This window comes from Hesperophylax consimilis, chromosome 3 (genome assembly GCF_061612785.1).
Source record: "Hesperophylax consimilis isolate HC1 chromosome 3, BYU_Hcon_1.0, whole genome shotgun sequence".
Taxonomy (NCBI): domain Eukaryota; kingdom Metazoa; phylum Arthropoda; class Insecta; order Trichoptera; family Limnephilidae; genus Hesperophylax; species Hesperophylax consimilis.
Window position 1 is genome coordinate 34,724,807 of NC_142838.1, and position 23,124 is coordinate 34,747,930.

At 35.6% G+C, this 23,124-nt stretch overlaps 1 protein-coding gene across 1 annotated transcript in view; it reads left to right on the forward strand.

Moving 5' to 3' along the window:
- The window catches only part of LOC149425329 (uncharacterized), a 242,357-nt gene that overhangs the window by 191,164 nt on the left and 28,069 nt on the right, over positions 1-23,124 (forward strand). The window contains exon 6 of the mRNA XM_089650769.1: positions 22,961-23,100. Coding sequence (XP_089506895.1) covers positions 22,961-23,100 — 140 coding nt within the window. The remainder of the gene's footprint in view (positions 1-22,960; positions 23,101-23,124) is intronic.

The following is a 23,124-nucleotide window of genomic DNA, read 5'->3' on the forward strand; positions in this document are numbered from 1 at the left end:
GAAATGCATGAACGCATAAAGGAAACAACTTAAAAAAATACAGTATTATAGGTTTGGCTTTCTTATGAAATTATTTACAAAATAAATAAAAAAACAGTTTTTTGCTTGAAATCGAACGTTTTTAGACTCCGTTTATCAAGCGATTGTAATGCCTATTACCTACGATATAAGGTATACCAAGAATACACGCATTTTTGGCTTGTAGCTTCCTCTTAAACTACAAGCCGACTCTTCGTTTATTTTACAAATTAAAAAGAATAGTAAAAATCATGTTAGTGTGTTCTAGTAAAATTATATACTTCCTGCAAGAAAATTATTAAAAAAATTATCACTACGACCCACAAACGAAAATTTGAAACATAAAACGATTCGGTCGCATGTAAGAATTGAACCCAGGATCACAGAATTGCTCTACCACTGAGCTAGTTCGACCCCATCCCCTCTATGTCATATTTATTTGTATCATACTTCGACTGAGAACTACCAACATTATCATTTTTTTCTTAATTTTCTGTTTCATATTTTCATTTGAGAATCGCTAATGCTGTCTTCACTGATTAAATATTACAATTTGAGGTTTTACTCACTAAGTTATTCTAAAAATAAAAACATGTTTTTTGTTGTTCTTATTTTAATTAATGCACTTAAAGTGTGTTAATGTTAAAGTGTGTTCACAGTGTTCGATTTTCTCGCTGGCAGCACACAATGGAGGGACTTAGTCAGATTAATATTCTTCTCATTAAAGCACGTCTTGAATATATTTCAGGGAACCATTGAATTTTAAATGGCACTTTCCGTAGTTTATATAGCTACCTACTCTGATTGTTGGCAATTACCTACGCTTGATGACAAGGAGATTAGTGTTGTGATTATAACATTTTGAAATAGAAAGCTTTTTAAATTAAACAACAATCTAAAAAAATATGATATTGGATGGGTTCTATCAATTTTGATATTGATCTGAATTCAATAACTATTCTACATGTTTGGATATGAAAATACTTAGAAAGTCAATTCAGGACCAATAAGTAGGTACTCTCCGTTCACTCGTCCCATATTGGTTTTGGATATGAACGAAAATAACCTTCAAATTTACGGTAAGACACTTGGGAAATGGGCATTTAAATAGGGCTTTAACTCTTTTACGAGATGAATACATTTACCAAAAATAGTACGGGATGTTAGATTGATATGCTCTGCTGGCACTCGGACGGAACGCGTATGATACTCGCAGCGAATTCGTTCGGACTTACTTTTAAAATATTTTTTTCCGTAGTAAAAAGCTCTATACGTACTATTTAATTTGTACATATTTTTTTAATCTGTTGCCCTACTTACTGAAATGGGATTAAAATGATGATCATTCATGTTAAATGATTACATAGATGACATTTTTTTCTTTAATCAAGTGAAAGTAAAGGTAGGTACGAATAATGATGTGGATTTAAAAAAAGCGTTAGTGTATTTTTTTAATTATTTAGTGATATTTTTCATGAAGGACGATTATTGACTATACAATTTTGTGCAATATATTATTCTTTCCCAATGTAAGCTGTGCTTGTGCTTGGGAAGGGATTGCTTCCTAATATATATATTTATATATATTTTTCAAATACAGTGAAAACAAATATTAAAAAAATAAGTTACAACCCAGGATGATGGCTAAGTATATAGAAACATGAGTGACTATATTTATGCTAAAACCACTGGAATGATTTTTTAGCATCTTTTGCCATTTTACAAAAATGTTTTGAGAGAGTCATAATGTGCCATATTTATAGAACCTTAAAATATGGGATAGCGACGAAATCTAGGTGGATTCATTTGCTTTAAAAGCAGTGTCATATATTTCATATTCATATTTTGAGGGATGGTATTAAATAAATATATGTTTTAAATGTATATTTATTTATGGACGCCAAGCACTTCAGTGGTTAATAACAAAATCAAGTCATTTTTAATGCACTTAAAGCTTTATCTTACGTATATCTCAGTTATCACAGCTTCTTAGATCGTCCAATCGTAAATTCTACACCCTTTAAATCTCCTGAAGTTTATCTCAGACGCTCCAAGGCGTTACCTGCCGTGCCCCCAGTTCCTTCCACCGCCCCCCGCCCCAAACACCCATCATCCCCAGCGCGCAACCCCTTAAGGGCGGAAACATCTTCCAAATCATCCGGAGATAAAATTCCCGTTTGTGTTAATGACCCGCCGCCTGATTTATGGTAACGAGTATGTGTTTAATGCTGTTTACACATGTCTTATAAAAGAAATCCGATAACGCCAGCGATTTTATAGCATGTATAGTGTACAGGGTATGCAAGGCGGAATCTTAATTAAATTCACTAACAAGCCTTATCGCTTATCACCTTAAGCGATTTTGTGTAAGCTCAACTTAATTAGTGAAAGATTACGATCTTCTAGGTATTATATTTTATTTGCATGATCATGTTGAAGTTCGTTTTCATTAAAATGGAACGCGTGACATTTTGCTAATCTTTAAGGACTTGAATCGCCTAAGAAATTAACAAACCATTTTCTCCTTAAACGTCGTAAGCCTATAACATGTATTCTTACATGTTAATTTCAATAGTATGTACCTACCTACATTTTCCTAGAAAGCAAACACAAATCCAGTGTTTTATTTTGTTCTGATGTATGTATGTTATATACAATGCAGGGTGTCAAAGGGAAAGGTGAACAAACTTCAGGAGGTGATTCTACATGATGGTAGAAGTAAAAAAGATAAATATTTTTTTCAAAATTCCGTTGTATTATTTTCCATACAGAAATACTTTTCCATAGAAGAATATTGATTTTTCCATACAGACTAACCCTTAAACGTTGGAATTTCGAAAAAAACATTTTTTTTTAATTCTACCATCATTTAGATGACCTCCTGTAGTTTGTGACTGTAAACGTCAACTCAACTGTTTAGAACAGCTGAAAATTAATACAAATTCCAATAATCCAAAAACTAATGCGAAATGAACAAAACAATATACCTAATTCGCTCGACACTCTTAGATATGTCCAAGCCGATTTCAATTATTATATAACATAAAATTAATAACAGTTTAAAATAATGAATGAAACTCTAGAGCCACACAATTTATTCATTTGGAAACTCCTTACTTTAAATTTAAACAATTCTATAATTGGAGAAACTAATCTTAACTATTAATGTTTACTCGGAAATCAATAATGGCGTAGGCAATAAAAATTAAACCTGTTTGTTTTTATAATTAGTACCTTTAAGAAAATAATATTAATATTTACAAATTTATTTATAAATAAATGTGTACATTTCACAATTCGTTTTATCTTTAATAACTTCATTTTATATCTTCAAAGAAAATGTGCACATTAATACTATGCTTTATATTTAAACCATATAAATATTTTTGTTGTTTGTTTTTGGGGTGTTATGCCGTGTTGCGCTAACTCCTTCTTTAGCCGACGTTTCGGACAGCGTTGCAGTGTCCATCATCAGGGCAGATCCGGTATATCCGAAGATGTGTGAACATCTTCGGATCTATTTATCTTCCATGCTCTATTCTTTGATTCCAATGCTCTATCAAAACTTAAATTTAAAAAAAAAATCTAACTTATTATTATTATTATACTTACAGTGTAATACGATCCTTGAGATAGACGATACGTGGATGTATGCCTTCACATAAATTAAAAATAGTTGTTTTCATATGCTTGCCTTTTGTGCACGTTAAATCGCAACCAAGTCATGTTACTAATTATTGGTTGTAATAAGCGGTAAATATATTGGCATCAATAAATCAATTTGCGTATGCTCCTATGTACCCACACATGCTATTTTAAAATATTGTTTAATGGTTAGCAGTTAACACCATATAGAATAAGAAAGATCTGGAAAAAACTATATAATATAATAATAGAAAAGATGCAAGAAACTATAAGAAAAACATATTACACGCTGTCGATTAGCTTTAGCTGTCTCGATCTAATGGTCAAAAGTTACTATGTCAATTGCAACATTTATATTTAAAATGTGTGCTTATAGCAAATAACGCATAATATGCTGCACTAGCGCCTCCTAGCGGCAGGAGTTGTGTGTCTTAGTTTTCTTTCACACAAAAGGGATTTTATATATTAATAAATTCTTTATTTTAGGTTAAGGTCAACTCTGTCTTTGATGGCTTAGAAATGTAATAAAATACTTATATAATTGTAAGATTTCTTTAAATGTTTGATTTGTAGATTTCAGGTTTTTATGTAATCAAGAACATTTTATTTGCTAGGATTTATTGAACTTGTATTATATTTCACCAACTAACCTGTCAACATTTTTTAGCATCATGAAAACGAGTTTGTGACGAGAGTGTTTTTGTTGTCTGTAATTATTACATTCGTAAATTGCATTCACAGAACTTACATTGAGGGACATTTATATATCTATATAATTTATTGATATTGATCACTAATTAAATTCAATTTGCCGCCATTGACAGGAATGTGAAAGTCAACATGCTACACTAGCGCCTCTAGCGGCTGGAATTATTGATATTGCTACTATTTCACTGGAGTTGGACGTATTATTAATATTATTGGGTATTTGATAGTAGTTCGAGAATAAGTACGTAAATCACAGTAGAAAATCATGGCCGAGTTTTCATCGCGTTTGGGTCCCACCCAGGCGTAGTGTGTTCAATTCCTCGGCTGGCTAAGTCCTCCATCACAACACAAGCAACATTTTCAGCTTACTGTGGTGGTAGTAGGAGATTTTCAAATATTTTCAGGTTATTCGTAACCCGAGAATGTTTGTCTTTCTTTAAAAAAAAATAAAATATTTTCTAGAACGATGACGTCGCGCATGACCTCTCTCTTAGACTACTGTAATATCTATTCAGCTATGAACACACACATTTAGACTTAAATTCTACTTATGTGCTCGTTTATGTAAATTCCACCAATTGTCGTTTGGAGTGGAGTCTCCATTGTTCACTTGGTCATTGTCCCGACTACAATAATTATTATCAACCTTCTTGTTATTTAAATCTACCCTAATTTACCTTCCCTAAGTCTAAAGCCTAATTAGTTTGTTGCCATAATTTCTAGAGGATTTTGTTGATTAAGTCTGTCATCAAGCAATATTACGATCATATTTGATTGGGCGAATCGTCAATTACCATTATTTTGATAACTTGACGAAGGCCTCCGTTGTCGAAGGGTAAAGCTCTCAGCTCGCAAGCCGGAGGTCGCGGGTACATATCCCAGTGTGTGCAAGTCGATTTCGTTTGTTCAATTTGTGTTATTTCTCATTTAAAATAATATATGGCATATTTGCGGTAAGTCCCAGAGTGAAAGAAACTCTCATTATCGCTCTAGTGTAAGACCACCATTCAGAATTAAACGTTGCTTGAAATGGCTTTGGCCATGTTTGGTGATCAGATCTGAATAGCCAGGTACTTTTCCACCTTCATCTCTCCCATCTCCTTCCTCCCCCCACAACCCTTATTCCCATAACATACCCCTATTGGAGATGCCATAGTCTCACTGGCTCCAGACGGTTGGGAGCAGTTGGGACTCTGGTACAGTTTCAATGTTGATTCTTTTGAACGGATTATTCTCAATTCTCGGCTTGTCAGCGTTTGTTTGAATTTCGGTTCTTTTTTTGCGCCGGTGGCTTAATTAACTAGGTACTGAACGAACCTATCTGAAAATTTTGCATAACCGAAACCGATCCAAACTGTTTCCAGTAACGATTCTGAATGGTAAATTTTCAATAGGGCGATACTGATATTATCTACTACATGAAGAGAACTCGATTTTTACCCTCACGAAAAATTAACAGGCCTTAATAATAAAATATCAATTTAAGAATGTTTTATCGATTTTCGTTGATAAATATATCATGACGATATTTTCGATGTATTGCAAAAATATTCGGATTTTCAGGAACACGTGTTCCGGCATCATGTTAACATATTCGTAATTAACTAAAAGTTTATCAGGAAACCTGTTAATTCATTCGTAAGTACAATCCAGTTTTTAACCGGAATTACCAAAATTTCAAGAGATTCTTTGCATTTTAATTTTATTTGAATGATAATCTATTATTTATAGCTAGGTTTATATGCATAGCGCAATGGAAGAGCAGCGGTTATCGGAAGGCCGCGAGTTCAATTCCCGTCGGCGGCATTTATTTTTTCTCTGAATTTTTTTTTTCATTTTGTATGGGCTTTTCGTAATAATTATAGCTTATAATAATTTGATATTATTAATAAATTATCGATAGTCATTTTTCGAGTTCAATCACTGTGGCCTTAATTATCAAAAACAAAAATTGTTGACATTGGAAGGACAATATTATTCTAATGGGTTAAGTGTCAGGGCAAAGATTGATGTTGACTTAAAATTTTTCGTGCACACGCGCTGGGCCCATTTCCCGCTTGATTAAATTAGACGCAAACACATCGCTAGCTACATTCTAACCGTTTTTGTAAATTGCAATCAAGAAGAGGGCGGGTTACATATTACATTCTCCACTCTCCATTTTCCATTCTCCTACATACGCCGGAGTCACGCATCTTGTGAATGTGTGCCGTGTGGCGGACGGCGTGGGCGGGGCGGGGGCGGATAACCGGGACCCTCTGATAACCCACTTATTATTCAGGAGCTGCTGGCGGTTCAGTCGCTCAGCCGACTGGCTTCCTTTGTACCTCCGTCCCGTGTCCTGCGAGGCTAAAAAATACCCTAATTATTTCTAAGAAGGATGAAATAAATGCTCGACAGCCTAATGAAAAAATGCTTGATGATGAAAAAAAAAACTTCGTCAAAGGTTAAAAACATAATTCGTGTTAATTCTATTCTATATGATTCTTTTTGGAAATCAGATAGCAGAAGGGTTGTTTTTGGTAATCCGATCCAAAACGGGATTGTAGGCCTCATCAAATGGATTTACAGGAATGTGCCATAACGTTTGCAAATGGAATCAAATGTCATTTTGCTTTGGCATTCTGGCAGCTATACACACCTGAAGGACGTTGAATTATTGTTAATGCTTATTTGACCAATTTCCGGTGTTTTGTTCCGAGGGGGCAGTACCCAAACCCGCCTACCAAAATGGTAGATACTCATGTTCATATAAGCTGTAAAAACGTATGTAATATTTATACAAATCAAACACTTAGGCATCACTTTTCAATCAAATCTTTCAATTGTTAAAACCACAACGGAAATCTACAACAAGGGCTTACAAATGTTGTGATTTATAACTAGGTTAACTGGAAATTTTATAAATATTAGTGATATAAATATTTATAATTTTAAAAGTATGCTCGTACTTTTTCTGTTATTTTCAATGATTAATTTGTGAAATCACACAAATTAGTCAAATAAAATTTACTTGCCGGGATCAGAACCTGCGAACTCCAGCTTGCTAGTCAAGAGCGGTCGTCAAAATTTATATTCTTCAATGTCCAGAATATTTCTATTCCTCAATGTCCAGAATATTTATATTCCTCAATGTCCAGAATATTTATATTCCTCAATGTCCAGAAAATTTATATTCCTCAATGTCCAGAATATTTATATTCCTCAATGTCCAGAAAATTTATATTCCTCAATGTCCAGAATATTTATATTCCTCAATGTCCAGAATATTTATATTCCTCAATGTCCAGAAAATTTATATTCCTCAATGTCCAGAATATTTATATTCCTCAATGTCCAGAATATTTATATTTCTCAATGTCCAGAATATTTATATTCCTCAATGTCCAGAATATTTATATTCCTCAATGTCCAGAATATTTATATTCCTCAATGTCCAGAATATTTATGGAGGAAAACAATTATACCGATTCAACGGACATCTTCAATTTATCAATGCATAAATACAAAAGATGTGTTACTGGGGCAGTCTAGTAATATATAATAAATACTGTATAGAGCCCCTAAAAAGAGCGTTAATAATTAAATAATGTTTTCCCACAAACAAAATAACAGACCAAAACGTACAAGGGGAAAAATAGCGCTTCAAAGTTTTTTTTTTATGAAAACGCATGTACAATGAAATTAGCTCGATTCTAAGCTTACTAAAATGATTTAAGTGAAATTATTATTTTTAAGTAAAATTCGTTCCAAATGTTTAAAATTACGCCGAAAACACGTTTTTAATTTGGATGTAGGACAAAATGTTGGATAAACACGCTCGGAAAGATGTTTAATTTTGGTGGACTTAAGACAAACTGCGTCTTGAAAACACATTAAAAAAATTCGCTTTCGTCGTATAAATAAATGCTTTCTGAGAACAGCTGCATATTTAACTCAATTTCGCCAAAAATGATCTGTTGGACAAAAACGAACTAGAGCGACGAGCAGCAACCACAACATGATACCTGCTAAGTTTAAATACTTTTGTATGTACTTTTAAAAAAAAGTATAATGCCGGTGTCACATGAAGATTATATAGGAGACAATACAATAGTGTACTGTCCCTGCTCCCATAACAGTCTCAGGTAGGACAATGGGACAGTAAAACAATTCGACAGTGGAACGCTGTCCAAATGGATACACGACGACGCGCGTTACGAGCGAGTTCGCAAAAATATTATCTTTCTCTCTGTCTTTTACGGGACATTTTTAGAGCCGAAATACGAAATCCGAGCCTCGAGAGCTGAGATAAGTACGCGCGGAGCGACTGGCTATTGTCCTACTGTTATGTCAAAACGCGTATACACGCGGACAACGCACCCGGGCGCAGGGGGCAAGCCACTAATATCTCTGGGACAGTGTTTTGGTTCATTGTTCTGTCTTCCAAACAACTTTTCACACTACGACATTGGGTCCGGAGCTGGGACAAAACAGTATTGTACTGTCTTCATGTGATCCCGGCATTACGCTATTTTTGATTTATTTTTTACATTTTAAACTTTTCAAAAAATAATTTGTAAACTTTTTTATGTATATTTTGCACTTTTCTCGTTTTTGTATGTATGAATCAATTTTATTTTATATTTTTCTTCCCCTTTAAATATACACGTAAACACATTTGTAAATAATTATTTATCTCATGTTAAAGTTAATCCGTGAAAATGAGTTAGGATGCAGGTGAATTCTCCATTTTAATATTGTCTCATATCTGTGTTTTCTACGAAAAAAAAAACAACTACAAAAATCACTCTACCAAATCTGAAACCTTTCCAATCTGTGATAAGAACCAAAATTATAATTTGATTCTTTTGTGGAAAACTAAATTGGATTAATTGAAAATCACGGATCCGGCAACAAAAATTAAAAAAAAACTATGGTGATCAATTTCAATGAACGTCATTCAATATCACTATTGTTCTTTTTAATAGAATCCTGGAAAAGTTGAATGGTTAAATGCAACTGCTCTTATAATGTGAAAAGTTATTTAATTAAAAGTTTGATAAGCTCTGAGCAGAGAACAGGTACTTTGCAATAACCGGTCAGGTCTGGAGATCAGTGCACCGTCATAATACAAATTGAATTATAAAGGAAGATGGGAAGCGGTAAAACTAACTAACTAACTGTAGGGGTGGGCAGAGAGTAAATTTCTCGGTCTTGGCACATACTCCTTGCTTAATTCACATGCAAACATCGTCTCATATGTACCCTGCCGATATTATAATCCTCAGACGTCCCCGACTTCTTAAGGCGAAGCTTAATGCCAAATCACTATTTTTATTAATCTTTGTAACGAATTGGTGTACATTATGAATACCAAAAAAATATACTTTAGATAAATTGAAGGTTTTCCTATCGTTTTGCTTGAGTAGAATACAAATTAAAAATAAATTACTCAATAAAAAATATAAATGTAAAATACAAAAAAAAAAATTTTTCAATAGAAATGTTTGAACGCGTAAAGTAAACAACTCTTTTAAAATACAGTATTATAGCTAAGATTATCTGTGATAGTTTCACTTTATTAACTTTTTTGTTTTCTTATAAAATTATTTACAAAATAAATAAAAACCAGTTTTTTACTTGAAATCGAACGTTATTACCTACAATATAAGGTATACCAAGAATATACATATTTTTGGCTTCTAGCTTCCTCTTAAATCATCAAATCACATTCGCGTCATGTAGGGGAGACCAAGGGGAGTTGAAACAATTTTCACATTTTGTTTCATACACCAAATACTATAGACAGAAATCATATGATATTAGTACCAATCGATAGGTCAATCTTTACACTTGCGAATGACTAACATTAAGAAATTGTAAGCATTAAATATTGTGGTTAAAAATCGACTTAACCGTAACAAGTCAACTTGTTTCAACTCCCCTCATACCGAGGTAAGATGAAACAGGGGTCGAGGAGAGTTGAAACATATTATTTTTGAGAAGTATTAAGGGCTGTTAAATAAAAATGATGATATAAATTAAAGGTATTTATTAAAATTAAACTTTTCAAGTAGGTGCAAGACAAACCGACAAAAAAAAATATTATGAAAATAAAAAACGCCAATCTGAAAAGCAGTTGTGGCAAACATAAGAAAGTTCCTCATTCCTACTAATAAAAATTAAGCTTTTCCAAACTAACAGAAATAAAAATATTATGAAAATAAAAAAAAGTCAGTCTGAAAAGCAGTTGTGGCAAACATAAGAAAGTTCCCCACTAGTGCAAGCTTCATGAGCCCAGTTGCTGCATTCCAGACATTTCACCCACTTTTCTTTGGCTCTGCTATTTGAATATGGCTCTAAACAACAAAGGCAAAGGGATTCTTCTTCTTTTGCACTGTCTTCGTTTCCTCTTCGTTTCTTGACAACCTTGACCTTTTTAATTTTAGTGCCTGGTTTCGATCTTTTTGTTGTTTTTGTTTCTTTAAAACTAGGTTTTTTCACCTTTTTCTTAGCCGTTCTAGCTGCTTCGATTGCAGCTAGTTCATTCTTTACGGAATGTCGGTTGAGACAGCGGATTTTACTTTGCGTCTGTTTGTTTGATTTCCTTTCCTTGGTGGAGCTTTTGGCAAGGGTCTAAGAGTTTCAGATGAAAATGGAATTGCTGTCACAGTAACTGAAGTATCTCGTGATGTAGATGCTACAGGTATTACATCTTCAGTGGTTGAAGGCATCGTGATAGTATTAAGCATTACTTCAGATATCGCCAGATCAGGTGAATTCTTATCAGAGTTTTTTGCTGACTTGGGTACGTCTTCTGTTTCGTAGCTGATTTGAGGGGGGGTAGCCAGTAAATTGAAGATTTAAAAAACGGTCTTTTCGGGGTATCCAACCGTTGGAGCAGTCGCCATTTCCTTAGCTTCATAAGCAGTTTTTTTAATATATCTATAGAGGGAGGTATCGTTCAGGTTGTAACTCGAAGCCGCGTCACGGAGACTTTTCTGTCGCAAAGTTGCTTCTTCTGCTGCGAGATCATATATTTCGAGACTCGTCATACCTCTGTCAGTCTTTCTTTTATAAAAAGTAGGCATTCTGAAACAAAATAAACAAATTAAATCAACAACAAAAAAATATTTTGTGCCCGTAAAATAATAAAAAAATAAAATTGAAAACGAGGAGAGTTGAAACAGTCTGTTTCAAATCTCCTCAGTACGAAAAAACCTCCCATTTTTTTATTTAATCCACAATCAAGAAGCAAATACACAAAAATCAATTGTACCAAACATATGTAATAAATCGTTAGTTAATGAACTTTCGAAACACATATAACTTAAACCAAAATACAAAACCATTATCAAAATATAGGCATCGTAAAAAACGTTAAAAACTTACTTTTGACGATTTTTGAGACACGGCACGCACAACTCCACAACTGCTCGACTAGTGGCACCGAAGCGAACTGACGAGCCAGCAGGCGGAGGTAAACGGTTGAAAAGCGACGTTGCCAATTCGCCAACGGTTTTAAGTTTGGAGAAATCGGCACTGTTTCAACTCACCTTTGTTTCAAAACCCCTCGGTCTCCCCTATATTGTTCTTCTCACACTCCTTTCATTGATCATTCGCTCTACATGCCCAAACCATCTAAGCGTCCCTTTCTTAATCTTACACATCAAGCTTATATCAGACTTGCATTTTTGCCAATCTCTACATTTCTCTCACAATCATACATGGTTTTACGGGGATCTCATTTCTCATCACGTGGTATATTTTCCTAATGGTTCCAGTGGGGTTTATTTTTAAGCACAATATCATTGTTTCTGAAAGGAAAACATTTTCGATGTCACTTTCTGTGAACGAAGATTCTAGAAAATACAATATTATTCATGAGAAGATAAGACACATGCGTATTTACAAAGCCTATATGATTTCAGTCACGGTGACTACTCTAATGCAGTAGCTTTTAGTTGTGCAAAAACATTTACAAAGCCTACGCCATCTGAAAAACCGAGTGCTTTCCACTTACCTCTTTCCCTTATGTTCCCCACATATTTTATCTCTAACAAAAGTCACTTAGTGTGTACACCATAATTGATTCTTAAAAAACTACCTTTTATAAAATTTATCATTTCACCCGTATTTATTCTAATAATTATTCGAGAAAATACTGGATAAGGAATTTACGACCAAAGTACATTAATTTATGTATCAAAAATAAATAATAATCATAGCATGCAACACATTAAATATAGAATTCTCTAAAAGCATGACAAGAAAAATATATCTACGAATATTCACATACAAAGTTAAATTAAATAGCCGTTTAAAAAATGAAAACAAATACATTCTGTTTAAAATAAATACAAGTGTATGCGTTCAGTTTCTTATGGGGGTAGTGTTGTAGGTTAATGTAGAGAGGTACTTTAATAAATTACGGCTTTCTGTTACCGCAAAACATGAAGAAAAAGTAGTCGTTTATTTTAAAGACGTACAAGAAAAATCTTTAGTGAGACGTAGTGTGAATTCCCGTCACAATAGTTCACAGGCTCGATTTACCCGGTACCCAGCTGCCGTGAGAGGTGCTTACCTGCATTAGCATCGTATCTGTGCCACTTCCATACAGGCTGGGGAGATGCTGCAGCGTATACAGATCTCGACACGAGAGAAATCCATTCAATGCGACGCCTCAATCGTCGTCTTAACCCACCTTTCAATATGTACATATTATATCGCGCAAATCTCGACTGAGATATTCATGGAACTCTTTGAATAAATAGCGAACTTATTTATTCATTAAAAAGGGTAAAGAGAAGGTTTAGAGTTATGAAAATATGAATAAGCCCCCGCGGTCCCTGCCCAGTTAGTACAGCCTGCCCCCGTGTATCCTTTTGATTCCGCGCGGAACAAAGGCATCATTTAAACGATATTAGCATTCAGTGGAACCTATTTATAATTTACTTTCTCTGAGAGCGATCGTTCGTTTTTTGCTCAAGCCCTAAAACTTTGAGAATCCTGAGGATCTTGTCTCTAAAATATTTTCTTTTTCCTTCTTCCTTTTCTTTGCATTCCTTTCATTTATATGCCTCATCTTTCGCACTCTAGAAGACGGTTTGATACAAATATTTATACAACGCGGGAAAAGGCTGAATCGTTTTATTTCCACTATAAATCAAGGTTTGTTTGCTTCCACCGACGGATGTTCCTTAGCCACGAATATCTCCCACGTCCTACATCTTTTCGACTATTGTAGTTTTTGGGTAAATCCACTCTGGCTTTCATGAACATATTTACAATGTAAAACTTGTTGCTTTGTATAACGTGTCCTAGATATTATGTGATTTTTTTTACATTTTTCTGGGGTTTTTTTTTTTTTTTCCATTATTTCTGGCTTTCACCCTTCAAGGGTGTTCTTGGCCATCATTTAAAATTATTGAGAAAGGTGTATTGAAAGGTGAATTTAAATATTAATTTTATTTAAATAGGCAAATTTCAAAATTATAATGAAAATTGGAGTCGAGTTCAGACTTAAAAGAGATGAAATGTTGAATGGAGGGGAGGCAATTTTAGTTAAGGCTTGATAGAAGAGAGGATATTTGTTTAGAGAGGGACAACCAAAAAATATGTGATCTAAAGTTCCCACTTCTAGACCACAGAATGTACAATCTGGGGAGTCAAGGACGTGAATTTTAAAAAGATGGGAAGGAACGGAACAATGACCGATCCTCATTCGAATGAGTGAAGAAATTTCTTTTTTGGAAAAATGAGGGAATTGCTGAAACCACGGTTTTGATGGTATAGTCCTTTGTATTGAGGCATAGCAGGCTCCCTTGGATTGACTAGCAATGTGCCAATACTCTGACCAAACATTGCGGGATCTTTCTTTGATGATGGAAAAAATGTCAGATAAGGGAATGTGGTTTACGAGGGTAACAACAGGGTTGGACGCTCCTTGTTTTGCCAAGGCATCCGCAATATCATTACCCATGATACCAACATGTCCAGGAATCCAAATCAGAGTTACAGATTTACCAGAGCTTTGAATGGATGCTATCATCACTCGAATAAGGCATACAAAATGATCATCAGGATGAAGAAGAGGACTGGATTTAAGTTTTTGGAGGGAACTGAGAGAGTCAGAGAGAACGAGGGAATGTTCAAAATTATTTTTGATTATATATTTGAGAGATTCTATTATTGCAATGCACTCAGCTGAAAATATTGAAAATTGATTTGAAATTGAATGAAATATTCTATCATTAGAATTATTGTGGTAAACGTTAATACCTATACCACAGTTAGGAGAGTCGGGAGATTTGGATCCATCAGTAAATAAAAGAGAAAAGTTGGGCCATTTAGATAAAATAATGTCATTGAACATATTATTGACAGTTCGGGCCGGGAGATTGGAATGACTTTTAAAGATTCCGATCCCTTCTAATATTGTTGGGGATAGGGTGACGTGACTATATTTTAGTTTGTATAAGGGAAGTAGATCATTTTGGATGATGTGGAGCTCTGAGAGAGACTTAAAATTTTTACAGATGTCAGGAATAGGTTTAGTTGAAGCTCTGATTGTAGATGAATGGTTTGAGTCAATGAACAACGAGACGATGGGGATAACCTGATGACATTTAGAATTTAAACATTTAAGAACAAATTTGTCAGCAAATAGTTGACGCCTTAAATAAAGAGGAGGATCAGAACATTCTACTTGAAGGGAATTGATGGGTGACGATTGCATCGCTCCAGTTATTATTCGCAAAGATTTAGATTGAATTTTGTCTAATTTATTAAGTACATTTTTTGAGGCAGTACTAAAAAGTGGGCAGGCATAGTCGAGATGGCTTCGAATAAGTGCATTGTAAAGCAACTTAATGCAAGTAGGGTGAGCTCCCCACCAAACGCCAGATAATGATCTGATGATATTTAAATTTTTTTCGCATTTAGTAACTAAATTATTAATATGGGAAGACCATTTAAGTTTCCTATCAAATGTTACTCCCAAAAATTTTACTTCAGAAGCGTTGGAGATTGGAGAATTTTTAAATAAAATTTGAACGGGGGGGTTTTTATGGCGGTTCGAGAAGGTGACACACTGAGTCTTTTGGATAGAAAGTTCAAGACCATGTAACGTGAGCCATGTGCAAAGGGCATTCATGGCTTCGTTAAGATATTTGACGGCAAGAGGGATGATTTTGGATGATAAGAAGAAAGCTATGTCATCTGCGAACTCGATAATTTTTATTTGTGGGGGAATAGTGACATGCATATCATATGTGTATATATTATACAGTAAGGGGGACAATACATCGCCTTGTGGTAAACCCTTCCAAATAGACCTACTTTGAGGAGAAATATCTGGAAGTTCAATGAAAATTTTTCTATCTAGAAATAGATTAATAATTGATTGGACAAACATGGGGGGAAGGCCAAGGCCTAGAAGTTTTTTTTTCAGGATTGGGATGGAAACATTGTCAAAGGCGCCTTCTATATCTATAAAGACGGCAAGACAAACTTCCTGTTTAGAAATTGATAAATTAATATCAGTGCTGATGATGGCAAGGTTATCCTGAGTGGATTTTTTTTTCCTAAATCCAAATTGAGATGGAGAGAGAAGCTGTTTACTCTCGACAAAAAATTCTAATCGGTTTTTAATTAATTTTTCATAAAGTTTACTGAGGGTGGATGAAAGAGCGATTGGCCTGTAGTTGGATCCAAAATTTGGAGATTTGTTTGTTTTTAAAATAGGGATGATTATTTGAGAACTCCAGTCATCAGGCATTATACCAGTCTGGAAGATTTTATTTAAGATGCTTAAGAAGTGGTTTAGAACATTATCATTACTATTTTTGATTATGCTGTAAGGTATACCATCTCTGCCTGGAGATGAGTCCTTGACTGTTGATAAACCATTTTTTAGCTCAATTAAGGTGAATGGAGAGTCTAGCCAATGATTAGACATGGGAGTATTATAGATGGGCGTTATTTCATCTAAGTTAGGAACAGAAGGGGGGGCAATTTTGTCCAAGAATTCATCTATCCATTTAGAATGGGACGCTCGAGGAGATGGTGAACTGAAGGAGGATCGAAATCTTCGGATCATAGACCAAACTTCCGAAATTGGAGTGTTTGGAGATACTGAACTGCAAAAGTTGTACCACCCGGATCTTTTTTTTGACCTCAATACCCTTTTGGCATTGGATTCAGCGTTTTTGTATATAAGATAGTTCTCCATAGTCATATTGTAACGATAGGAAAGAGATTTAGCTTTCCGAATTCTTACTACTTTGGAACATTCCTCATCCCACCAGGGAGTTGGAGGGAGTTTTTTGAGAGATTTAGTTTTAGGGGGAGGATTTGATTTATTTATTGCAGTTATGAGCATTGATTTGAAGTTATTATAATCATCTTTGACGGAAAATATATCGGTGACGGGTGAATTTAGTAGGAACTTGTCCATATGAGAGTTAAATTCATCCCATTTGGTGTGTTTCGTTTTAATCTTTGTCGAAATATGAGACTTGTCCGATTGGAAAGAAGTTTGATAAGTAATGATGATCGGGAAATGATCACTGGAGCAAGGGTCGGGGGACACCACCCACGAGGAGAGAGAAGCCAGACTAGTAGAACATATCGAGAGATCCACTGCACTGGGGTTTGTGCTGGGACGTGAGATCCTAGTAGGAGATCCGTCATTCAAAAGGAAAAGGTTGGATTGATCTAGGAAATCCATCACACTTCGACCATCTCGGTCGGAGAAAGCAGAACCCCAGACGGGGGAATGGGCATTAAAATCGCCTAATAAAAAGAAAGGAGGGCTTAGTTGACTTACAATTTGCAACCAAGTTTGTTTATTGAAGTGGGTTGTTGGGGGAAGATAGACTGAAATAAAGGATGTGTCCTTTATTTTAGCTGCAACCATTTGGAAGTCAGCATTGGGGGGTTTGATATTATTTATTGGGGAAAATGATATGGATTTTTTAATAAAAAGGGCAGCACCGCCGCCCGAACCTTCCGGGCGATCGTCGCGGAGACAGGAATACCCCCCCACATTAAAGTGGGTGGATGGAGTAAACCAAGTCTCCGAGATAGCAGCCAAAGAAATAAAGTTGGAATTTAATAGGTTAAGGAGATCAGATTTGTTAGAAATAGCACTTCGGCTATTCCACTGAAGTATTCTGACATCCTGAAGAGCCATTTTGAATAAATGATTTTAATGTGGAAATAATAGTAGCAGCGTTGGACGGTAGATTAGTTTGAGAAGAAATAAGGTCAATTAGAAGAATAATAAGAGTTTGGATAAATGAAGAATTGTCTTGGGAGAGTTTTTCAGAAAGTTTAAGAGAGTTCATTGAGGACGGATTATAATTATTTGCACACCCATTTGTGGCATTTGAAAGAGGTGAACCATTGGGATTTAAGAGCAGTGAGTTGTGTTGTTGCTGATCGTATCCAGGAGCCGGTTTAGAGATAGCGTTTTTGTATGTGAATTTAGTTGAACGAGAAGAAGTTGTTGTAGTGGAGGGAAGAGGGTTGGATGAGGAGTTGCTGGATAAAGCCTCAGCAAATGATTTTTTGACAGGCGGGAATAATTTAGAAGCCTGCAGAAAAGACAAGTTCTGAGAGGCCATAGAAATTTTAATATTTTTTTGGCGAGATTGTTCTGGGCAAGATGTGTTGATAGCTGTATGTGAGCCTGAGCAGTTAAAACATTTAGGTGAGGAGGAAGAAGGACATTGGTCAGCTGCGTGGTTTTCTCCACATTTAAAACATCTGGGTTGAGATCTGCATGCAGCTTTGGTATGACCAAAACGGCAGCAATTGAAACATTGAGTGGTGGGATATGTATACATTTCAACTGGTAATGAGTTGAAGAATAAATATATATGGGAGGGAAGAGATTGACCTTCAAAGGTGATAACAACAGATTGGGAGGGCTTCCAGGTAATTATACCCTCAGAGGAGTCCTTGTAATTTAGCCTCCTGGCTTTTATGGGATTGCCAATGTGTTGGGGGGTTGAAAGTGAAGACAGAATTTCTTCGATGGACAGATCGGTCGAGATACCTCTGACCAGGCCCATGCGAGTGACATTGAAAGTAGGGATATATGCCTTGAACTTTGAATTAGATGAAATGAAGATATTTTTGATGAAACTGTTGGCAGCTGGCCCTGAGAGGAATTCGACGGAGATTCGGAAGCGACCCTCGGCTTTTACACCTCCAGGTTTGATTGAAAGATTCTTGCTATTTGATAGGAATTTGCCAAATTCAAGAGGGTGGATGGTTTTTCCTTGCTCAGTTTTTTGGGCGTATGCTATGAATGGGCCACGGGAATGAGGAGAATAAAAGTTTGTTGGAGGAAGTTGAGAAAGTTCTGGTGGGGACAGTGAAGTCGAAGGCGAGTCAAGTTTTATTGGGGAAGAAGGAGTAAATTTCCTTTTTTTGGTAGAAGTCAAGATGACAGAATCACTGTCAGAAATTTCTACATTTTCCCCGTCTGGGGGGTCTGGAGAGGGATCTGGGGGCTTTGTAGGGGGTCCAGGAGGGAAATCTTCCTCCATTATTCACAACAGTAAACAACTACAATAATAGTATGAAAAATGACAGAAGTAAAAAAGTTTATAAATATCTGGAAATCAGCAGCGAAAAGTGACTCCTGGAAGATCAGGAGGGAGAAGAAACCTCAAGGCACAACACACTACACTTTTTTTTGCCAGAAAACAAAAAAGAATGGTAAAAAATTAATTTTAGATAGAGCAAAACAAAACAACTGATGACAGCCAAATGTTATTGTTGCAATCCTTTTCTGGGGTTCTCTCTCTCTTATTCAGTTCCTTAACTGCTCATTTGTTACTGGCGACCTTCTATAATAAACCCACGTGACATAAAATTAAATTTATACTTAAATGTCCAAGCCACCTCATCGACAACTTTTCTGTAAGCGGGTGTAAATATCTATGTGGTTCATTATTCATTTATAACACAATGCATCCATCTACAAAATGTCTAGGGTGGGGGGAGCATAACGATTGAGAAATCCGTATTGGCTACGAGATTAAACAGTGAGTATCTGTTCACCGTAAAACTCGGTTCTTTCCGATATTCTACTCGGCCATAAATAAGGGTTTTCATCACTTAACATGTTAAGCCTTGCGTATGATAATTTATTGCAAACTTTTAGATTTATTATTTAGGGTCGTTCTAGACGGTTGCCCAACCAGCACACGAGTATGATAATGCCAGCGAACTTCAGGCGACGTGTGGTTCGGTAGTCGAACGTAATTTAAAACATCTCGTCCTTCAAGTTCGTGTGAAATATATTGCGCAGGTTTCAAGTTTCCGACAGTAGTAAATATTCATGATACATGTTCACATTATAATATAGACCTACGTCTGCAACATCAACGGGTGCGGGGCGGGTGGGAGTACGGGCGCGTGTCGCGTGTCGCGTGTCGCATGGTAATGGCGAACCTTCAAACACCAAAACCCATATGTCATACATTTGAGCAGTGGTGTCTCTATCTCTTTTCCATGGTAAATAAATATTGTTTTACATGCGCAGACCCGTGAAAAACCATGGGATGTTATAATTGTAGGATTTGAGGTGAAATCATTTATAAAAAATATATTTGCCTCAGGATTCCTTTCAAAGGACGATCAGAATATTGCCTTTCAAATGAACACCATTATTAAACTTTTAAAAAAACGACATCTGTAAAAAAATTTGCTTAGCGAAATACTCATTTCAAAATTTGTATTATTAAGTAATTAACTAAAATAAAATGACTATGGTACGAACAGTATCAATCAATTCTCATTTTGAAAATCAAAGCATATCCCTGTTCCAGGTTCATCGAACCCGAGTTACACGTAAATACAGAAACGCACCACCGAAATAATTATTTGTATGATGTGTAGCGTAGATTAGTTCAGAAAAAAAATTCTCCGCTTAATAAAAAAGGAAAATAAATTTCATTTAAGGAACGAATGGGTTAGATCAAGCCATGTCCTAGAAAGTGGATGAGCAGACAATAATAATTTATTGTAAAAGAAGCTGTGGGTAGTTTTTTAAACTTTTGTATTTAGTTTCAAGTTGTCTTTGCATCGTATTCATAATGTTTGTAAATTGATTATTTCTTTGTTCTCTCAGCCAAGTTTTTACTTTTGTGTTAAATATATTCATTTCCGTTATTTTTTTTGTTTGATTTGGTTTAGCATTGTAATGCATAGAATTTAATACTTCTCTCTCCAAAAGATGTATTAGATGGGAGTAACCGGTACATTTTGGCTTATTGCTCTGGTTGAATATTTATGTTTGGAAGTGGAGTATTCAGAAAAGTTTTTTTTTAATTTTAAATAAAATAATTTTCAAATTATGTTTTATAATATTTCTTCTGTAGTCGAGGTCGAGGAGACTTAGGAGGTCGCGGGTTCAAATCCCGGCTTGCGCAAGTAAATTTAATTTAATTTGTTGGTGTTATTTCATAATTAAGCCATTTAAAATAATATACAGTATATTTGCGGCAAGTTCCAAAGTGATAGATACTTTCAGTATCGCCCCGGTGTTAGACCAACTTTCAAAATTGAAACATTGATTGAAATGGCTTTAGCCGTGTTTGGTGACCAGATCAGAATAGCCAGGTACTTTCAGACCTTCGTCCTCTGAATCTCCATTTACTCCCCACTACCTTCAGCCTAACAACATACCCCAATTGGGGATGCCATATTTTAACTGGCTCCAGACGGCTGGGAGCAGTTGGGACTCTTGTGCAGTATTCACATAAAAAATAATAATAATAAATCACTACTCTCGCCACCCACGCCACGAGTCGCCTTTGCTTCGGCGTCAGAAATAATATTGTTCCGACTGGCGTAGCTTTAATTTAGAATTGTAAATTAGAACCAGCGCTGAGTTTTCTACGTGTATTGATGACTTTGGCAGTCACGTAGTACATAGTACGTGGAAGTTTCTGACTGATGTCCTGTTATCATTCTTAAATGTCCTTGCCTTGTTCTATGGCCTCTACGATACTTTGCTATAACTGACACTAGCTCCGCTTTGAATAAATCATTAACTTTTTCCGAAAAATGTGTACGCCAGGAACTTTTGTTTATTTATGGCGAACGTGTACCTTCCGCGCGCCGGAGAATTGTGTTTTACTGACACAAGATGGATGGATTTTCTACAACATTATAAAAAAAATTACAATGATAGTTTTTCTATTCTATATGCTTGTCTTTCTCCTCCAAAACTCCAGTCACGCGTCTGATCTCCCGACAATATACATGGTAGTAAGGCTGGTTGATGGCACTTGAAACTATGGGTACATAAATTGTATACTTTTACTGTAGAACTTATAAGAAATACTATTTTTAATAATTTCAATTATTCTTACTTTAATACCATTACCATACTTTAAAGACTTTTCTGAAATTTTCATGCTTTTGGTCATTATGAAAATTGAACTTTACGCTCTCCACTCCGCAACCATTAAAATATACTTTATTTATTTATAGGGCGGACACGGTTTAGATATAGTTCCCGTGAACACTCCATAGTCCCAATGTGCTATCTCCAATTTTAACTCATTCCAGTCACCCGGTCCCTTTTATAAAGTTCACAAGGGTTGTCAATGTATATGTGGCTATGTCTTCTGGTTCCACAATGTGTCTTCCCAGGTCTCATCTTTCCTCTCCAATCCTTCTTGGTTCCCTGAAGGCGCCATCATCTCTCCGCTCCTCTTTGGTTCCCTGAAGCCCCCATGACGGAAGAGTCCACTCCCCCTTGGTTCCCTGGAGGCCCCACGAGGGAAGAGTGCATCATCTCTCCTCTCAACTCTCCCTTGATTCCCTACAAGTATACATAATTGAACGTATGCATAATTTTTCGGTCTGGATAAAAACAAAAGGTATTGCATTTTTTCAATACTTAACTCCAAATCGAACTTAACACAACAATATTTACATTTATTTTGATTACTGTTATAATGTTTTTTTCTGGCTTCCTCATAATATTTAATAATATTTCTTGTGCATATATGTATTTAGGTAAATACCTAAATATTTACAGGATGATTCAGAATGTAAGATACTCTAAGTATCGCCCTGGTGTAAGACAGCCATTTAGTATTGAAACGTTGTTGAAATGGCTTTGGCTATATTTGGTGACCAGATCTGAATAGCCAGGCAATTCCACACCCTCATCTCTTTCCCGTCCCCACAAGTTTTAGCCTCACAGCATACCCCGATTGTGGATGCTATGGTCTCACTGACTCCAGGCGGTTGGGAGCAGTTAGGACTCTTCTGCGGTATTCACATTAAAAAAATATATTTTAGGTATTACAAAAATTACCTACATGCTCGTGGATATTACAAAAAATATTACTATACAGTATAAATGTCCCTAGACTGATACTTCTGCAGCATTTATGTTTTCACAAATTAACGAAAAAACGACACAATGTATTATTTTATACAAATGTCTTTATGTTTTGGAGTTGAAAATTGATAAATCACCCCCTTCTAAGGTATTTTTAATTCCTGTAGATAGAGAATTGTTGTGCTAATTCCCCAACTATAATAGCTTATATGTACGATGTGTGTGTTACAGATAAGAGAACCGGGCTGCCCCTACCTGACGGACAAGTCCCAGCTGCGCGTTCAGATCGAGTGGGACGAGAGCTACCTGCTGTTTCAGGCCACGTATCACAAATACGATGACGTGTGTCGCATCCACAACTTTCAGATGAGGTACAGTCTAGCAATATACTCTGC